The following is an 18646-nucleotide window of genomic DNA, read 5'->3' on the forward strand; positions in this document are numbered from 1 at the left end:
GTGTATTTGGTACAAATCATTCCTTAAGTTCTAGACCTTTGTGGGGTTAGGGTTAGGGCTAACCCTAATAAAATACCAAATAGCAAACACACGCACACATACAGGCGCGCACACACACACATGCACACACAAACACACATGCTCACACACGCACGCATATACACACAAACACACACACACATACACAAATATACACAAAAAACATGTTATCAGTTCATAGATTGATGGGGTTAGATTGATGGGGTTACGGTTAGATTGATGGGGTTAGATTGATGGGGTTACGGTTAGATTGATGGGGTTAGATTGATTGGGTTAGGGTTAGATTGATTGATTGGGTTAGGGTTAGATTGATGGGGTTAGATTGATGGGGTTAGGGTTAGAATGATGGGGTTAGATTGATGGGGTTAGGGTTAGATTGATTGGGTTAGGGTTAGATTGTTTGATTGGGTTAGGGTTAGATTGATGGGGTTAGATTGATGGGGTTAGGGTTAGAATGATGGGGTTAGATTGATGGGGTTAGGGTTAGATTGATTGGGTTAGGGTTAGATTGATGGGGTTAGATTGATGGGGTTAGGGTCAGATTGATGGGGTTAGATTGATGAGGTTAGGGTTAGATTGATGAGGTTAGAATGATGGGGTTAGGGTTAGATTGATGGGGTTAGGGTTAGATTGTTTGATTGGGTTAGGGTTAGATTGATGGGGTTAGCGTTAGAATGATGGGGTTAGATTGATGGGGTTAGGGTTAGATTGATTGGGTTAGTGTTAGATTGATGGGGTTAGATTGATGAGGTTAGGGTAAGATTGATGGGGTTAGATTGATGGGGTTAGGGTGAGATTGATGAGGTTAGGGTTATATTGATGGGGTTAGGGTTAGATTGATGGGGTTAGGGTTAGATTGATGGGGTTAGATTGATGAGGTTAGGGTTAGATTGATGAGGTTAGATTGATGGGGTTAGGGTTAGATTGATGGGGTTTGATTGATGGGGTTAGATTGATGAATTTAGGGTTAGGTTGATGGGGTTAGATTAGTGGGGTTAGGGTTAGATTGATGGGGTTAGCTAACCCCATCAATCTAACCCCATCAATCTAACCCTAACCTCATCAATCTAACCCTAACCCAAACAATCTCATCCTAACCCCATCAATCTAACCCTAACCTCATCAATCTAACCATAACCCCATCAATCTAACCCTAACCCCATGAATCTAACCCTAACCTCATCAATTGAACCCTAACCTCATAAATTTAACCCTAAACCCATCTATCTAACCCCATCAATCTAACCCCATCAATCTAACCCTAACCCCATCAATCTAACCCTAACCCCATCAATCTAACCTTACACCATCAATCCAACCCCATCAATCTAACCCTAACCCCATCAATCTAACCTTACACCATCAATCTAACCCCATCAATCGAACCCTAACCCCATCAATCTAACCCTAACCCCATCAATATAACCCTAACCTCATCAATCTCACCCTAACCCCATCAATCTAACCCCATCAATCTTACCCTAACCTCATCAATCTAACCCCATCAATCTAACCTTAAACCCATCAATCTAACCCCATCCATCTAACCCAATCTAACCCTAACCTCATCAATCTAACCCCATCAATCTAACCCTAACCTCATCAATCTAACCCTAACCGCATCAATCTAACCCTAACCTCATCAATCTAACCCGATCATTCTAACCCTAAACCCATCAATCTAACCCCATCAATCTAACCCTAACCTCATCAACCTAACTCTAACCCCATCAATCTAACCCTAAACCCAACAATCTAACCCCATCAATCTAAACCCATCAATCTAACCCTAACCCCATCAATCTAACCCTAACCTCAACAATCTAACCCCATCAATCTAACCCTAACCCAATCAATCTCACCCTAACCCCATCAATCTAACCCTAACCCCATCAAGCTAACCCCATCAATCAAACCCCATCAATCTAACCCTAACCTCATCAATCTAACCCTAACCCCATCAATCTAACCCTAACCTCATCAATCTAACCCTAACCCCATCAATCTAACCCTAACCTCATCAATCTAACGCCATCAATCTAACCCCATCAATCTAACCCTAACCTCATCAATCTAACCGCATCAATCTAATCCTAACCCCATCAATCTAACCCTACCCCATCAATCTAACCCCATCAATCTAACCCTAACCCCATCATTCTAACCCTAACCCCATCAATCTAACCCCATCAATCTAACCATAACCCTATCAATCTAACCCTAACCTCATCAATCTAACCCTAACCCCATCAATCTAACCCTAACCCCATCAATCTAACCCTAACCCCATCAATCTAACCCTAACCCCATCAATCTAACCCTAACCCCATTGATCTAACCCAAACCCTATCGATCTAACCCTAACCTCATCAATCTAACCCTAACCCCATCAATCTAACCCTAACCTCATCAATCTAACCCTAACCCCATCAATCTAACCCTAACCTCATCAATCTAACGCCATCAATCTAAACCTAACCCCATCAATCTAACCCCATCAATCTAACCCTAACCTCATCAATCTAACCGCATCAATCTAATCCTAACCCCATCAATCTAACCCTACCCCATCAATCTAACCCCATCAATCTAACCCTAACCCCATCATTCTAACCCTAACCCCATCAATCTAACCCCATCAATCTAACCATAACCCTATCAATCTAACCCTAACCTCATCAATCTAACCCTAACCCCATCAATCTAACCCTAACCCCATCAATCTAACCCTAACCCCATCAATCTAACCCTAAAGCCCCATCAATCTAACCCTAACCCCATTGATCTAACCCAAACCCTATCGATCTAACCCTAACCTCATCAATCTAACCCTAACCCCATCAATCTAATCCCATCAATCTAACCCTAACCCCACCAATCTAACCCCATCAACCCAACCTTAGATCGATGGGTTTAGGCTTACATTGATGGGGTTAGATTGATGAGGTTAGGGTTAGATTGATGGGGTTAGGGTTAGATTGATGAGGTTAGGGTTAGATTGATGAGGTTAGGGTTAGATATGGGGTTAGATTGATGGGGTTAGGGTTAGATTGATGGGGTTAGGGTTAGATTGATGGGGTAGGGTTAGATTGATGGGGTTAGGGTTAGATCGATGGGGTTAGGGTTAGATCGATGGGGTTAGATTGATGAGGTCTGGGTTAGATTGATGAGGTTGGGGTTAGATTTATGAGGTTAGGGTTAGATTGATGAGGTTAGGGTTAGATTCATGGGGTTAGTGTTAGATTGATGGGGTTAGGGTTAGATTGATGGGGTTAGGGTTAGATTGATGGGGTTAGATTGATTAGGTGAGGGTTAGATTGATGGGGTTAGATTAATGGGGATGGGGTTAGAATGATGGGGTTAGGGTTAGAATGATGGGGTTAGGGTTAGATTGATGAGGTTAGGGTTAGATTGATGGGGTTAGGGTTAGATTGATGGGGTTAGATTGATGGGGTTAGGGTTTGATTGATGGGGTTAGATTGATGAGGTTAGGGTTAGATTGATGGGGTTAGGGTTAGATTGATGAGGTTAGTGTTAGATTGATGGGGTTAGGGTGAGATTGATTGGGTTAGATTGATGGGGTTAGATTGATGAGGTTAGGGTTAGATTGATGGGGTTAGGGTTAGATTGATGGGGTAGGGTTAGATTGATGGGGTTAGGGTTAGATTGATGGGGTTAGGGTTAGATATGGGGTTAGATTGATGGGGTTAGGGTTAGATTGATGGGGATAGGGTTAGATTGATGGGGTAGGGTTAGATTGATGGGGTTAGGGTTAGATGGATGGATGGGGTTAGGGTTAGATGGATGGGGTTAGATTGATGAGGTCTGGGTTAGATTGATGGGGTTGGGGTTAGATTTATGAGGTTAGGGTTAGATTGATGAGATTAGGGTTAGATTCATGGGGTTAGTGTTAGATTGATGGGGTTAGGGTTAGATTGATTGGGTTAGGGTTAGATTGATGGGGTTAGGGTTAGATTGATGTGGTTAGATTGATGTGGTAGGGTTAGATTGATGTGGTTATGGTTAGATTGATGGGGTTAGGGTTAGATTGATGGGGTTAGATTGATTAGGTGAGGGTTAGATTGATGGGGTTAGATTAATGGGGATGGGGTTAGAATGATGGGGTTAGGATTAGATTGATGGGGTTAGGGTTAGATTGACGGGGTTAGGGTTAGATTGATGGGGTTAGATTGATGGCGTTAGGGTTAGATTGCTGGGTTTAGATTAATGAGGTTAGATTGATGGGGTTAGGGTTAGATTGATGGGATTAGATTGATGAGGTTAGGGTTAGATTGATTGGGTTAGGATCAGATTGATGGGGTTAGGGTCAGATTGATGGGGTTAGGGTTAGATTGATGGGGTTAGATTGATGGTGTTAGATTGAACTGGTTAGATTGATGGGGTTAGATTATTGAGGTTAGGGTTAGATTGCTGGGGTTAGATTGATGGGGTTAGGGTTAGATTGATGGAGTTAGATTGATGGGGTTAGGGTTAGATTGATGGGGTTAGGGTTAGATTGATGGGGTTAGTGTTAGAATAATGGGGTTAGATTGATGAGATTGGGGTTAGATTGATGGGATTAGATTGATGGGGTTAGGGTCAGATTGATGGGGTTAGATTGTTTGGGTTAGATTGATGGGTTTAGGGTTAGATTGATGGGGTTAGATTTATGTGGTTAGGATTAGATTGATGGGGTTAGATTGATGGGGTTAGGGTTAGATTGATGAGGTCAGGGTTAGATTGATGGGTTTATGGTTAGATGGATGGATGGGGTTAGATGGATTGGGTTAGATTGATGGGGTTAGGGTTAGATTGATGAGGTTAGATGGATAGGGTTAGATTGATGGGGTTAGATATATGGGGTTAGGGTTAGATTGATGGGGTTAGGGTTAGATTGATGGGGTTAGGGTTAGAGTGATGGAGTTAGATTGATGAGGTTAGGGTTAGATTGATGGTGTTAGATTGATGTGGTTGGGATTATATTGATGGGGTTGGGGTTCGATTGATGCGGTTAGATTGATGAGGTTAGGGTTCGATTGATGGGGTTAGATTGATGGGGTTAGATTGATGAGGTTAGGGTTAGATGGATGGGGTTAGATTGATGGGGTTAGGGTTTGATTGATGGGGTTAGGGCTAGATTGATGGGGTTAGATTGATGGGGTTAGGGTTAGATTGCTGGGGTTAGATTGATGGGGTTAGATTGCTGGGGTTAGATTTATGGGGCTAGATTGATGGGGTTAGATGGATGGGGTTAGATTGATGGGGTTAGGGTTAGATTGATGGGGTTAGATTGATGGTTTTAGATTGATGGGGTTAGATTGATGGGGTTAGATTATTGAGGTTAGGGTTAGATTGATGGTTTTAGATTGATGGGGTTAGGGTTAGATTGATGGGGTTAGATTGATGAGGTTATGGTTAGATTGATGGGGTTAGATTGATGGGGTTAGGGTTAGATTGCTGGGGTTAGATTGATGGGGTTAGGGTTAGATTGATGGAGTTAGATTGATGGGGTTAGGGTTAGATTGATGGGGTTAGTGTTAGATTGATGGGGTTAGGTTGATGAGGTTGGGGTTAGATTGATGGGGTTAGATTGATGGGGTTAGATTGATGAGGTTAGATTTATGGGTTTAGGGTTAGATTGATGGGGTTAGATGGATGGGGTTAGATTTATGGGGTTAGGGTTAGATTGATGGTGTTAGATTGATGGGGTTAGGGTTAGATTGATGAGGTCAGGGTTAGATTGATGGGTTTATGGTTAGATGGATGTATGGGGTTAGATGGATGGGGTTAGATTGATGGGGTTAGGGTTTGATTGATGGGGTTAGGGCTAGATTGATGGGGTTAGATTGATGGGGTTAGGGTTAGATTGATGGGGTTAGATTGATAGGTTTAGGGTTAGATTGATGGGGTTAGATGGATGGGGTTAGATTTATGGGATTATATGATGTGGTTGGGATTATATTGATGGGGTTGGGGTTCGATTGATGCGGTTAGATTGATGAGGTTAGGGTTCGATTGATGGGGTTAGATTGATGGGGTTAGATTGATGAGGTTAGGGTTAGATGGATGGGGTTAGATTGATGGGGTTAGGGTTTGATTGATGGGGTTAGGGCTAGATTGATGGGGTTAGATTGATGGGGTTAGGGTTAGATTGCTGGGGTTAGATTGATGGGGTTAGATTGCTGGGGTTAGATTTATGGGGTTAGATGGATGGGGTTAGATTGATGGGGTTAGGGTTAGATTGATGGGGTTAGATTGATGGTGTTAGATTGATGGGGTTAGATTGATGGGGTTAGATTATTGAGGTTAGGGTTAGATTGATGGTTTTAGATTGATGGGGTTAGGGTTAGATTGATGGGGTTAGATTGATGAGGTTATGGTTAGATTGATGGGGTTAGATTGATGGGGTTAGGGTTAGATTGATGGGGTTAGTGTTAGATTGATGGGGTTAGGTTGATGAGGTTGGGGTTAGATTGATGGGGTTAGATTGATGGGGTTAGGGTCAGATTGATGGGGTTAGATTGATGGGGTTAGATTTATGGGTTTAGGGTTAGATTGATGGGGTTAGATGGATGGGGTTAGATTTATGGGGTTAGGGTTAGATTGATGGGGTTAGATTGATGGGGTTAGGGTTAGATTGATGAGGTCAGGGTTAGATTGATGGGTTTATGGTTAGATGGATGGATGGGGTTAGATGGATGGGGTTAGATTGATGGGGTTAGGGTTTGATTGATGGGGTTAGGGCTAGATTGATGGGGTTAGATTGATGGGGTTAGGGTTAGATTGATGGGGTTAGATTGATAGGTTTAGGGTTAGATTGATGGGGTTAGATGGATGGGGTTAGATTGATGGGGTTAGGGTTAGATTGATGGGGTTATATTGGTGGGGTTAGATTGATGGGGTTAGGGTTAGATATATGGGGTTTGGGTTAGAATGATGGGGTTAGGGTTAGATTGATGGGGTTAGATTGATGGGTTTAGGGTTAGATTGATGGGGTTAGATTGATGGGGTTAGATTTATGGGGCTAGATTGATGGGGTTAGATGGATGGGGTTAGATATATGGGGTTAGGGTTAGATTGATGGGGTTAGATTGATGGTGTTAGATTGATGGGGTTAGATTGATGGGGTTAGATTATTGAGGTTAGGGTTAGATTGATTGTTTTAGATTGATGGGGTTAGGGTTAGATTGATGGGGTTAGATTGATGGTGTTAGATTGATGGGGTTAGATTGATGGGGTTAGATTATTGAGGTTAGGGTTAGATTGATGGTTTTAGATTGATGGGGTTAGGGTTAGATTGATGGGGTTAGATTGATGGGGTTAGATTGATGGGGTTAGATTGATGGTGTTAGATTGATGGGGTTAGATTGATGGGGTTAGATTATTGAGGTTAGGGTTAGATTGATGGTTTTAGATTGATGAGGTTAGGGTTAGATTGATGGGGTTAGATTGATGGTGTTAGATTGATGGGGTTAGATTGATGGGGTTAGATTATTGAGGTTAGGGTTAGATTGATGGTTTTAGATTGATGGGGTTAGGGTTAGATTGATGGGGTTAGATTGATGGGGTTAGATTGATGGGGTTAGATTGATGGTGTTAGATTGATGGGGTTAGATTGATGGGGTTAGATTATTGAGGTTAGGGTTAGATTGATGGTTTTAGATTGATGGGGTTAGGGTTAGATTGATGGGGTTAGATTGATGGTGTTAGATTGATGGGGTTAGATTGATGGGGTTAGATGGATGGGGTTAGGGTTAGATTGATGGGGTTATATTGGTGGGGTTAGATTGATGGGGTTAGGGTTAGATTGATGGGGTTATATTGGTGGGGTTAGATTGATGGGGTTAGGGTTAGATATATGGGGTTTGGGTTAGAATGATGGGGTTAGATTGATGGGTTTAGGGTTAGATTGATGGGGTTAGATTGATGGGGTTAGATTTATGGGGCTAGATTGATGGGGTTAGATGGATGGGGTTAGATATATGGGGTTTGGGTTAGATTGATGGGGTTAGATTGATGGTGTTAGATTGATGGGGTTAGATTGATGGGGTTAGATTATTGAGGTTAGGGTTAGATTGATGGTTTTAGATTGATGGGGTTAGGGTTAGATTGATGGGTAGGGTTAGATTGATGGGGTTAGATTGATGGGGTTAGATTGATGGGGTTAGATTGATGGGGTTAGATTGATGGGGTTAGATTATTGAGGTTAGGGTTAGATTGATGGTTTTAGATTGATGGGGTTAGGGTTAGATTGATGGGGTTAGATTGATGGTGTTAGATTGATGGGGTTAGATTGATGGGGTTAGATTATTGAGGTTAGGGTTAGATTGATGGTTTTAGATTGATGGGGTTAGGGTTAGATTGATGGGGTTAGATTGATGGGGTTAGATTGATGGGGTTAGATTATTGAGGTTAGGGTTAGATTGATGGTTTTAGATTGATGGGGTTAGGGTTAGATTGATGGGGTTAGATTGATGGTGTTAGATTGATGGGGTTAGATTGATGGGGTTAGATTATTGAGGTTAGGGTTAGATTGATGGTTTTAGATTGATGGGGTTAGGGTTAGATTGATGGGGTTAGATTGATGGGGTTAGATTGATGGGGTTAGATTGATGGTGTTAGATTGATGGGTTAGATTGATGGGGTTAGATTATTGAGGTTAGGGTTAGATTGATGGTTTTAGATTGATGGGGTTAGGGTTAGATTGATGGGGTTAGATTGATGGTGTTAGATTGATGGGGTTAGATTGATGGGGTTAGATTATTGAGGTTAGGGTTAGATTGATGGTTTTAGATTGATGGGGTTAGGGTTAGATTGATGGGGTTAGATTGATGGGGTTAGATTGATGGGGTTAGATTGATGGGGTTAGATTGATGGTGTTAGATTGATGGGGTTAGATTGATGGGGTTAGATTATTGAGGTTAGGGTTAAATTGATGGTGTTAGATTGATGGGGTTAGATTGATTGCTCTTATGCTTTATACTGTTTTGGTTTTCATTAGATGTAGGTATTCACACCCTGCATGGAGCACAACATTAAAGACAGTTTCATACAGGTTGAACCTACAGTACATGGAGCACAACATTAAGACAGTTTCATACAGGTTGAACCTACAGTACATGGAGCACAACATTAAGACAGTTTCATACAGGTTGAACCTACAGTACATGGAGCACAACATTAAGACAGTTTCATACAGGTTGAACCTACAGTACATGGAGCACAACATTAAGACAGTTTCATACAGGTTGAACCTACAGTACATGGAGCACAACATTAAGACAGTTTCATACAGGTTGAACCTACAGTACATGGAGCACAACATTAAAGACAGTTTCATACAGGTTGAAACGACATGGAGCACAACATTAAAGACAGTTTCATACAGGTTGAAACGACATGGAGCACAACATTAAAGACAGTTTTCGTACAGGTTGAAACGACATGGAGCACAACATTAAAGACAGTTTTCGTACAGGTTGAAACGACATGGAGCACAACATTAAAGACAGTTTCATACAGGTTGAAACGACATGGAGCACAACATTAAAGACAGTTTTCGTACAGGTTGAAACGACATGGAGCACAACATTAAAGACAGTTTCATACAGGTTGAAACGACATGGAGCACAACATCCACATTTGTTGATGTTTCAGGGTGTCAGGGGTATATAGTAGCTGGTTAGAGGGACCTGGTGTTGTTATGGCTGTGATGTTGTTATGGCTGTGGTGTTGTTATGGCTGTATTGTTGATGTTGTTGTTTTTTCAGGGTTTGAGGAATATCCGGTACCTGGGTAAGGGAACCTACATCGACTGCGCCCTCGCTAACATGACACAGGAAATGACACGTTTGCCCTCTAACCCCGGAGCGCTGCGATTCGCTGTCGTCATTACCGACGGTCACGTGACAGGAAACCCGTGCGGCGGGGTGAAGGTGACGGCCGAGCGTGCGCGCGACGAGGGCATCAGAATGTTTGTGGTCGCGGCCACGAAGAACGTGGACGAGACGGGTCTGAGGGAGATCGCTAACTCTCCGGCCAACGTCTACAGAAAAGACTTCCTGGCTGTCGACCTCAGTGGCAACAGGCCTGTTATACAGCTGGACACTATAGACCGGATCATCAAGACCATGGTAACACACACACACACACATACACACACACACACACACACACACACACACCCACACTAACATACAGCTGGACACTATAGACCGCATCATCAAGACCATGGTAACACACACACACACACACACACACACACTAACATACACACTAACATACTGTTATACAGCTGGACACTATAGACCGCATCGTCAAGACCTTGGTAACACACACACACACACACACACTAACATACTGTTATACAGCTGGACACTGTAGACCGCATCATCAAGACCATGGTAACACACACACACACACACACACAAACATACTGTTATACAGCTGGACACTAGACCTCATCATCAAGACCATGGTAACACACACACACACACACACACACTAACATACTGTTATACAGCTGGACACTGTAGACCGCATCATCAAGACCATGGTAACACACACACACACACACACACACAAACATACTGTTATACAGCTGGACACTATAGACCGCATCATCAAGACCATGTTAACACACACACACACACACACATACACACACACACACACAAACACACACACACACACACACTCACACACTAATACACTAACACACACACTAACATACCCTTATACAGCTGGACACTATATACCTCATCATAAATACCATAGTAACACACACTGTGATGATCATATTCAATAAACATTTTTCATGTCTAAGTAAAATATTTTGTCTTTTCCTTTTTCTAGACCCATCTGGCCTATCAGGAGGTGAGACTGAAGAGAGAACCACACAATGTTACCATACAAGCAACCTACAATAACCTATTCTATTCTATTTGATTAGATATGATTATATACTATTAGATATGATTATATACTATTATATATACTATTATATATGATTATATATGATTATACACTATTATATATGATTATATACTATTAGATATGATTAGATATGATTATATACTATTATATGTGATTATATACTATTATATATGATTATATACTATTATATATACTATTATATATGATTATATACTATTATATACGATTATATACGATTGTATACTATTATATATGATTATATACTATTATATATAAATATATACTATTATATATTATTTTGTACTATTATATATGATTACATACTATTATATAAATGATTATATGCTATTATATAAATGATTGTATATTTTTTATATACATGATTATATACTATTATATATAGTTATAAATAATTTTATACTTATATACTATTATATATGATTATATACTTTTATATATGATTATATACTATTATATAAATGATTATATATGGTTATATACTATTATATAAATTATTGTATACTTGTATATACATGGTTATATACTATTATATAAATTATTGTATAGTTTTATATACATGCTTATATACTATTATTAATTATTATATATGATTATATACTATTATATACTATTATATATGATTATATACTATTATATAAATTAATATATATGATTGTTTACTATTATATAAATTATTCTATATGATTATATACTATTATATACTAGTATATATGATTATTTACTATTATATAAATTATTATATATGATTAAATACTATTTTATAAATTATTATTTATGATTCTATACTATTATATATGATTCTATAGTATTATATATGATTCTATACTATTATATACTATGATAACAGATGCACAAGATGTAGATATTGATACCTGTATTCCATGCATGTGGTCTCTCTCAGTGCTACAAGGTGAAGTGTCTGGAGACAGATGGACCCCCTGGACCTGAAGGACACAGAGGACAAAAGGTACACGCTAGAGTCCTGGACGGGTCCGTTTGTTTATCGACTCCACACGCTGGCCACATCAATCCCGAGCCCCACCCAATATCCGACACCAGGACATAATTTTCTCTGCAGACCGACCCACCCACATAGAATTGTTTCCGAGAGCCGATACGTTACCTGCAAAATAACATCAATTTATTGAATCGTTTTTATGACTCCAGGGTACTAGGCTATTAGGCTTCTCCCTGTATGAAGGAATTTGTCTACATGTCTATTCAACATTTATAGAAAAGGAAACCATGCCATGAATTAAGAACGATATATTTTTATTTTCATATTGCGATGCGTCTCTCAAATCACTTTTTAGCCTTCCTACCTAATGAAAGCCTATAGCCGACACAAAACAATACCTTTACATTCAATACTGTTTAGATCATCAAATAGTTTAGGCCTAATTCAACTTCAATAAACTAGTTCCAATATGGAATATGGAAGAATAGACTACTCACATTTTTACCAGCCGTATTATTTTACAAGTCATATAGCATGCATATGGTATAATGAACGGATGTAATCCATCCTTAAGAGTCTATTGACGCACCAGTGCGTCCATCTAAGTAACATAATAAAAAATCCCAATCAGAATCCGTCAATTTAAACTGGAGGTATTATGGGCTGCATCTCAACCCATCACATCCGCTGATTTCAGCAAAAAATAGGTCATTTATTTAGTAGGCCACTCAAACGTTTACCAGCCGCACCAGTTTACCTGCGTACGGCGTCATGAACGAAAGCCTGAATTTATTTAATAATCAAGTGATAATTAACTGAATTATTCAAAACGATAGGCCTACCTGGTTGCACTTTGTGAAGGATGTGTATCCATCTACCGTGTTGTTGTCCTTCCAACGTGGGGATTTAAATCCCGCAGCACCTGTTTCCAACGTGGGGATTTAAATCCCGCAGCACCTGTTTCCAACATGGGGATTTAAATCCCGCAGCACCTGTTTCCAACGTGGGGATTTAAATCCCGCAGCACCTGTTTCCAACGTGGGGATTTAAATCCTGCAGCACCCGCCAGTATATATTTTTGCACCTCACCTGTCGGACCCCGATGCAAGACTCTACCACACAGACACAAGCACAGACACACACACACACACACACACACACACACACACAGACACACACACACACACACACACACACACACACACACACACACACAAACATTTGTTCTGACTCTGTTGTGTGCTACAGGGAGCTAAAGGAGACAACGGCAACCCCGGTCCTAAAGGCGATAGGGGAAGACAGGGCGACCCTGGCATCGAGGGTCCCATCGGTCACCCAGGAGTCAAGGCAAGTCTCCAGGCTCCTCCCATTCACACACACGGCCAGTAATAATGTCTTTAAATACACTGCCCTTAACAATGTCTTTAAATACACTGCCCTTAACAATGTCTTTAAATACACTGCCCTTAACAATGTCTTTAAATACACTGCCCTTAACAATGTCTTTAAATACACTGCCCTTAACAATGTCTTTAAATACACTGCAGGTAATGCAGGTATGGAAAAGCTAGAGACGTGGCTACTAGTAATAATGTCTTCATCTGTAGTGACTCAACCAGTAATACTGAAGGTCTGACTGGTTCTTTTCTCTCTTGCGCTTCTATAGGGTGAAATAGGTATCAAAGGTGAAAAGGTGAGGGCAATATTTATTATCCATTGATTATCTATTGATAATTGGTTATAAGACCTGCTCATCATGTGACTGAAGCACAGGAGGTTGGTGGCACCTTAATTTGGGAGGACGGGCTCGTGGTAATGGCTGGAGCGGAATTGCTGGAATGGTAGAAAATACATCAAACACATGGTTTCCATGGTTTCCAGGTGGTTGATGCTATTCCATTCGCTCCATTCCAGCCATTATTATGAGCCGTCTTCCCCTCACCAGCCTCCACTGGACTGAAGGTAGTCAAGGTGAAAGGTTATGGATTATTGCTGTGTGTTTTCAGGGGGAGATCGGAGCTGAGGGGAAGAAGGGTGTGGCCGGCCTCGCTGGACGCAACGGGACAGATGGACAGAAGGGGAAGATCGGGCGCATCGGCGCTCCCGGCTGCAAAGGAGATCCAGGAGACAGGGTATGTTCTGAGAAACCTGACTAGATCCAGGAGACAGGGTCTGTTCTGAGAAACCTGATTAGATCCAGGAGACAGGGTATGTTCTGAGAAACCTGATTAGATCCAGGAGACAGGGTATGTTCTGAGAAACCTGACGAGGCCCAGAAGACAGGGTATGTTCTGAGAAACCTGACTAGATCCAGGAGACAGGGTATGTTCTGAGAAACCTGACTAGATCCAGGAGACAGGGTATGTTCTGAGAAACCTGACTAGATCCAGGAGACAGGGTATGGTCTGAGAAACCTGACTAGATCCAGGAGACAGGGTATGTTCTGAGAAACCAGACTAGATCCAGGAGACAGGGTATGTTCTGAGAAACCTGACTAGATCCAGGAGACAGGGTATGTTCTGAGAAACCTGACTCGACCCAGGAGACAGGGTATGTTCTGAGAAACCTGACTAGATCCAGGAGACAGGGTATGTTCTGAGAAACCTGATTAGATCCAGGAGACAGGGTATGTTCTGAGAAACCTGACGAGGTCCAGGAGACAGGGTATGTTCTGAGAAACCTGACTAGATCCAGGAGACAGGGTATGTTCTGAGAAACCTGACTAGATCCAGGAGACAGGGTATGTTCTGAGAAACCTGACTAGATCCAGGAGACAGGGTATGTTCTGAGAAACCTGACGAGACCCAGGGTATGACCTCAGTGTGTGTGTGTAATATATTTATGTGTGTGTGTGTGTGTGTGTGTGTCTCGGGCAGGGTCCTGATGGTCACCCAGGAGACGCGGGCGACGGTGGTCTTCCTGGAACGGATGGAGAGAAGGTACCCCTATAATCACTATACAACCCCCCTATAATCACTATACAACCCCCCCTATAATCACTATACAACCCCCCTATAATCACTATACAACCCCCATATAATCACTATACAACCCCCCTATAATCACTATACAACCCCCCCTATAATCACTATACAACCCCCCTATAATCACTATACAACCCCCCCTATAATCACTATACAACACCCCCTATAATCACTATACAACCCCCCCTATAATCACTATACAACCCCCCCTATAATTACTATACAACCCCCCCTATAATAACTATACAACCCCCCTATAATCACTATACAACCCCCCTATAATCACTATACAACCCCCCCTATAATCACTAATCAACCCCCCTATAATCACTATACAACCCCCCTATAATCACTATACAACCCCCCCTATAATCACTATACAACCCCCCCTATAATCACTATACAACCCCCCCTATAATCACTATACAACCCCCCCTATAATCACTATACAACCCCCCTATAATCACTATACAACCCCCCCTATAATCACTATACAACCCACATATAATCACTATTCACCCCCCCTATAATCACTATACAACCCCCCTATAATCACTATACAACCCCCCCTATAATCACTATACAACCCCCCTATAATCACTATACAACCCCCATATAATCACTATCCAACCCCCTTATAATCACTATACAACCCCCCCCCCCCCTATAATCACTACACAACCCCCCTATAATCACTATACAACCTGCATATAATCACTATACAACCACTTCTGTAATCATCAAACCATCTCTATACAATCACAACACAATCACCACAAAATCACTGTACAATCGCCATACAATCACTAATCACTGTGTTTCTGTCTGCAGGGAGATCCCGGTCGCTCAGGAAGAGCAGGCCCCCTCGGCCCGGTGGGAGACTCTGGACCTAAGGTACACAGGAAGTCACTTCCTACATCTAACCCCTGACCCTCAGACTGTGTCTACCTGACCTCTGTGCTCTTTTCTGGTCATTGTGTCAGGGACCTTGATAGGAAAATTATAGGTAATTGTTTAAAGTTTATAGGTCATGGGTTATGGCTAATAGGTCATGGGTTATAGGTCAGGGTTATGGTTAATAGGTCATGGGTCAGAGGTCATGGGTTAGAGGTTATGGTTAATGAGTTAGAGGTCATGGGTCAGGGTTAATAGGTTATGGGTTAGAGGTCATGGATTTTGGTTAATAGGTCATGGGTTAGAGGTCATGGGTTAGAGATCATGGATTAGAGGTCAGGGTTAGATGTCATGGGTTATGGTTAATAGGTCAGGGTTATAGGTCATTGGTTATAGGTCATGGGTTACGGTTAATAGGTCAGGGTTAGAGGTCAGGGTTATAGGTCATGGGTTAGAGGTCATGGGTTAGAGGTCATGGGTTATAGGTTATAGGTCATGGGTTATAGGTTATAGGTCATGGGTTAGAAGTTATGGATTATGGTTAATAGGTCATGGGTTAGAGGTCATGGGTTAGAGATCATGGATTAGAGGTCAGGGTTAGATGTCATGGGTTATGGTTAATAGGTCAGGGTTATAGGTCAGGGTTAGAGGTAATGTGTTCAAGGCGTTTCTAGCTTTTTGGGAGCCCTACGTAAGATTTGGTTGGGACCCCCCACCTCGTGAGCAAAACATTTTATTGACATTTTGAGAGAAAAATTTGCAGCTTTAAAGTCAATGTCCTGCAATTCTACACATTTTAACATGCGTTTGAGAGAATATTTAGCCGTTTTTAAGCTAATTTCCAGCTATTCTGCACATTTTGCCATGTAATTTCTCATGTTAATATGATATCTGAATGAGAGTGACTAGCACAATCAATGTGGGCCCCCTGTAGGTTAGGGCACTTGGGCACATGCCTTGTGCCCGGTTAATAATTTGGCCATGATTGCTACAAGGTTTAGATAGCTGGGTAGACTGATTTACATAGCAATCTATAACATGTTATCTGACATGATTGACTGACAGTGACAGACATAACAATAGAAAATCTGCTGATGCACAACCAAGTTTCAAAATGGCACCTTGTGTATGCTACTATTCTACCTCTCAACAGGAAGCTGAGGCCCAGAATGACTTCCTTTCCTTCTCTTGTGTATTCTACCTCTCAACAGGAAGCTGAGACCCAGACTGACTTCCTTTCCTTCTCTTGTGTATTCTACCTCTCAACAGGAAGCTGAGACCCAGACTGACTTCCTTTCCTTCTCTTGTGTATTCTACCTCTCAACAGGAAGCTGAGACCCAGACTGACTTCCTTTCCTTCTCTTGTGTATTCTACCTCTCAACAGGAAGCTGAGACCCAGACTGACTTCCTTTCCTTCTCTTGTGTATTCTACCTCTCAACAGGAAGCTGAGACCCAGACTGACTTCCTTTTCAAGCGGACTTTGGGCCCTAAGCAGCCACTTATGTCCACTGCCTAGAAAAGGCACTGGTCAAGGTCATGGGCTAGAGGTCAGGCTTAAAGAATTCTAGGTCATGGGTGAAAGGTCATGGGTTAAGGGGTGAATAACCCTGTCTTTGTCTTCCTTCTCCTCAGGGTGAGAGAGGGAGTGCTGGCACACCTGGCTTCCCAGGAAACAAAGGAACGCCAGTAAGAATCTCTACTCTACACACACTCTACCTGTCCAATATATATATATATATATATATCGAGTTCGAGTTATATATATGTATATATATATATATATAACTCGACCTGTCCAATATATATAATAATATATATATATATAATAACATATATAATATATTTATATATATATATATATAACTCTACCTGTCCAATATATATATATATATATATATATAAAATAACATATATAATAATATATATAACTCTACCTGTCCTGTGTGTATATATATATATATATATATATATATACAGTGCCTTGCGAAAGTATTCGGCCCCCTTGAACTTTGCGACCTTTTGCCACATTTCAGGCTTCAAACATAAAACTGTATTTTTTTGTGAAGAATCAACAACAAGTGGGACACAATCATGAAGTGGAACGACATTCATTGGATATTTCAAACTTTTTTAACAAATCAAAAACTTAAAAATTGGGCGTGCAAAATTATTCAGCCCCCTTAAGTTAATACTTTGTAGCGCCACCTTTTGCTGCGATTACAGCTGTAAGTCGCTTGGGGTATGTCTCTATCAGTTTTGAACATCGAGAGACTGAAAAAAAAAATGTTTCCCATTTTTTAAGTGACCCCAAACTTTTGAACGGTAGTGTGTGTGTATATACAGTCGTGGCCAAAAGTTTTGAGAATGACACAAATATTAATTTTCACAAAGTCTGCTGCCTCAGTTTGTATGATGTCAATTTGCATATACTCCAGAATGTTATGAAGAGTGATCAAATGAATTGCAATTAATTGCAAAGTCCCTCTTTGCCATGCAAATGAACTGAATCCCCCAAAAACATTTCCACTGCATTTCAACCCTGCCACAAAAGGACCAGCTGACATCATGTCAGTGATTATCTCGTTAACACAGGTGTGAGTGTTGAAGAGGACAAGGATGGAGATCACTATGTCATGCTGATTGAGTTAGAATAAAAGACTGGAAGCTTCAAAAGAAAAAGTGGTGCTTGGAATCATTGTTCTTCCTCTGTCAACCATGGTTACCTGCAAGGAAACATTGCTTTGCACAAAAACGGCTTCACAGGCATGGATATTGCTGCCAGTAAGATTGCACCTAAATCAACCATTTACTGG

The 18646-nt window shown here is 41.2% G+C and overlaps 1 protein-coding gene across 4 annotated transcripts in view; it reads left to right on the top strand.

Annotated features, from left to right (window-relative positions):
• Positions 1 to 18646, top strand: part of LOC110531056 (collagen alpha-2(VI) chain) — a 60716-nt gene that overhangs the window by 5589 nt on the left and 36481 nt on the right. For all 4 annotated transcript variants that reach the window (XM_036986776.1, XM_036986775.1, XM_036986772.1 and 1 more), the window contains exons 5-13: positions 9810 to 10172; positions 10894 to 10914; positions 11897 to 11962; positions 13202 to 13300; positions 13620 to 13646; positions 13960 to 14085; positions 14830 to 14892; positions 15769 to 15831; positions 17466 to 17519. In XM_036986776.1, the coding sequence (XP_036842671.1) occupies positions 9810 to 10172; positions 10894 to 10914; positions 11897 to 11962; positions 13202 to 13300; positions 13620 to 13646; positions 13960 to 14085; positions 14830 to 14892; positions 15769 to 15831; positions 17466 to 17519 (882 nt within the window). The remainder of the gene's footprint in view (positions 1 to 9809; positions 10173 to 10893; positions 10915 to 11896; positions 11963 to 13201; positions 13301 to 13619; positions 13647 to 13959; positions 14086 to 14829; positions 14893 to 15768; positions 15832 to 17465; positions 17520 to 18646) is intronic.

The sequence above is a fragment of the Oncorhynchus mykiss genome, chromosome 8 (genome assembly GCF_013265735.2).
Source record: "Oncorhynchus mykiss isolate Arlee chromosome 8, USDA_OmykA_1.1, whole genome shotgun sequence".
NCBI lineage: Eukaryota > Metazoa > Chordata > Actinopteri > Salmoniformes > Salmonidae > Oncorhynchus > Oncorhynchus mykiss.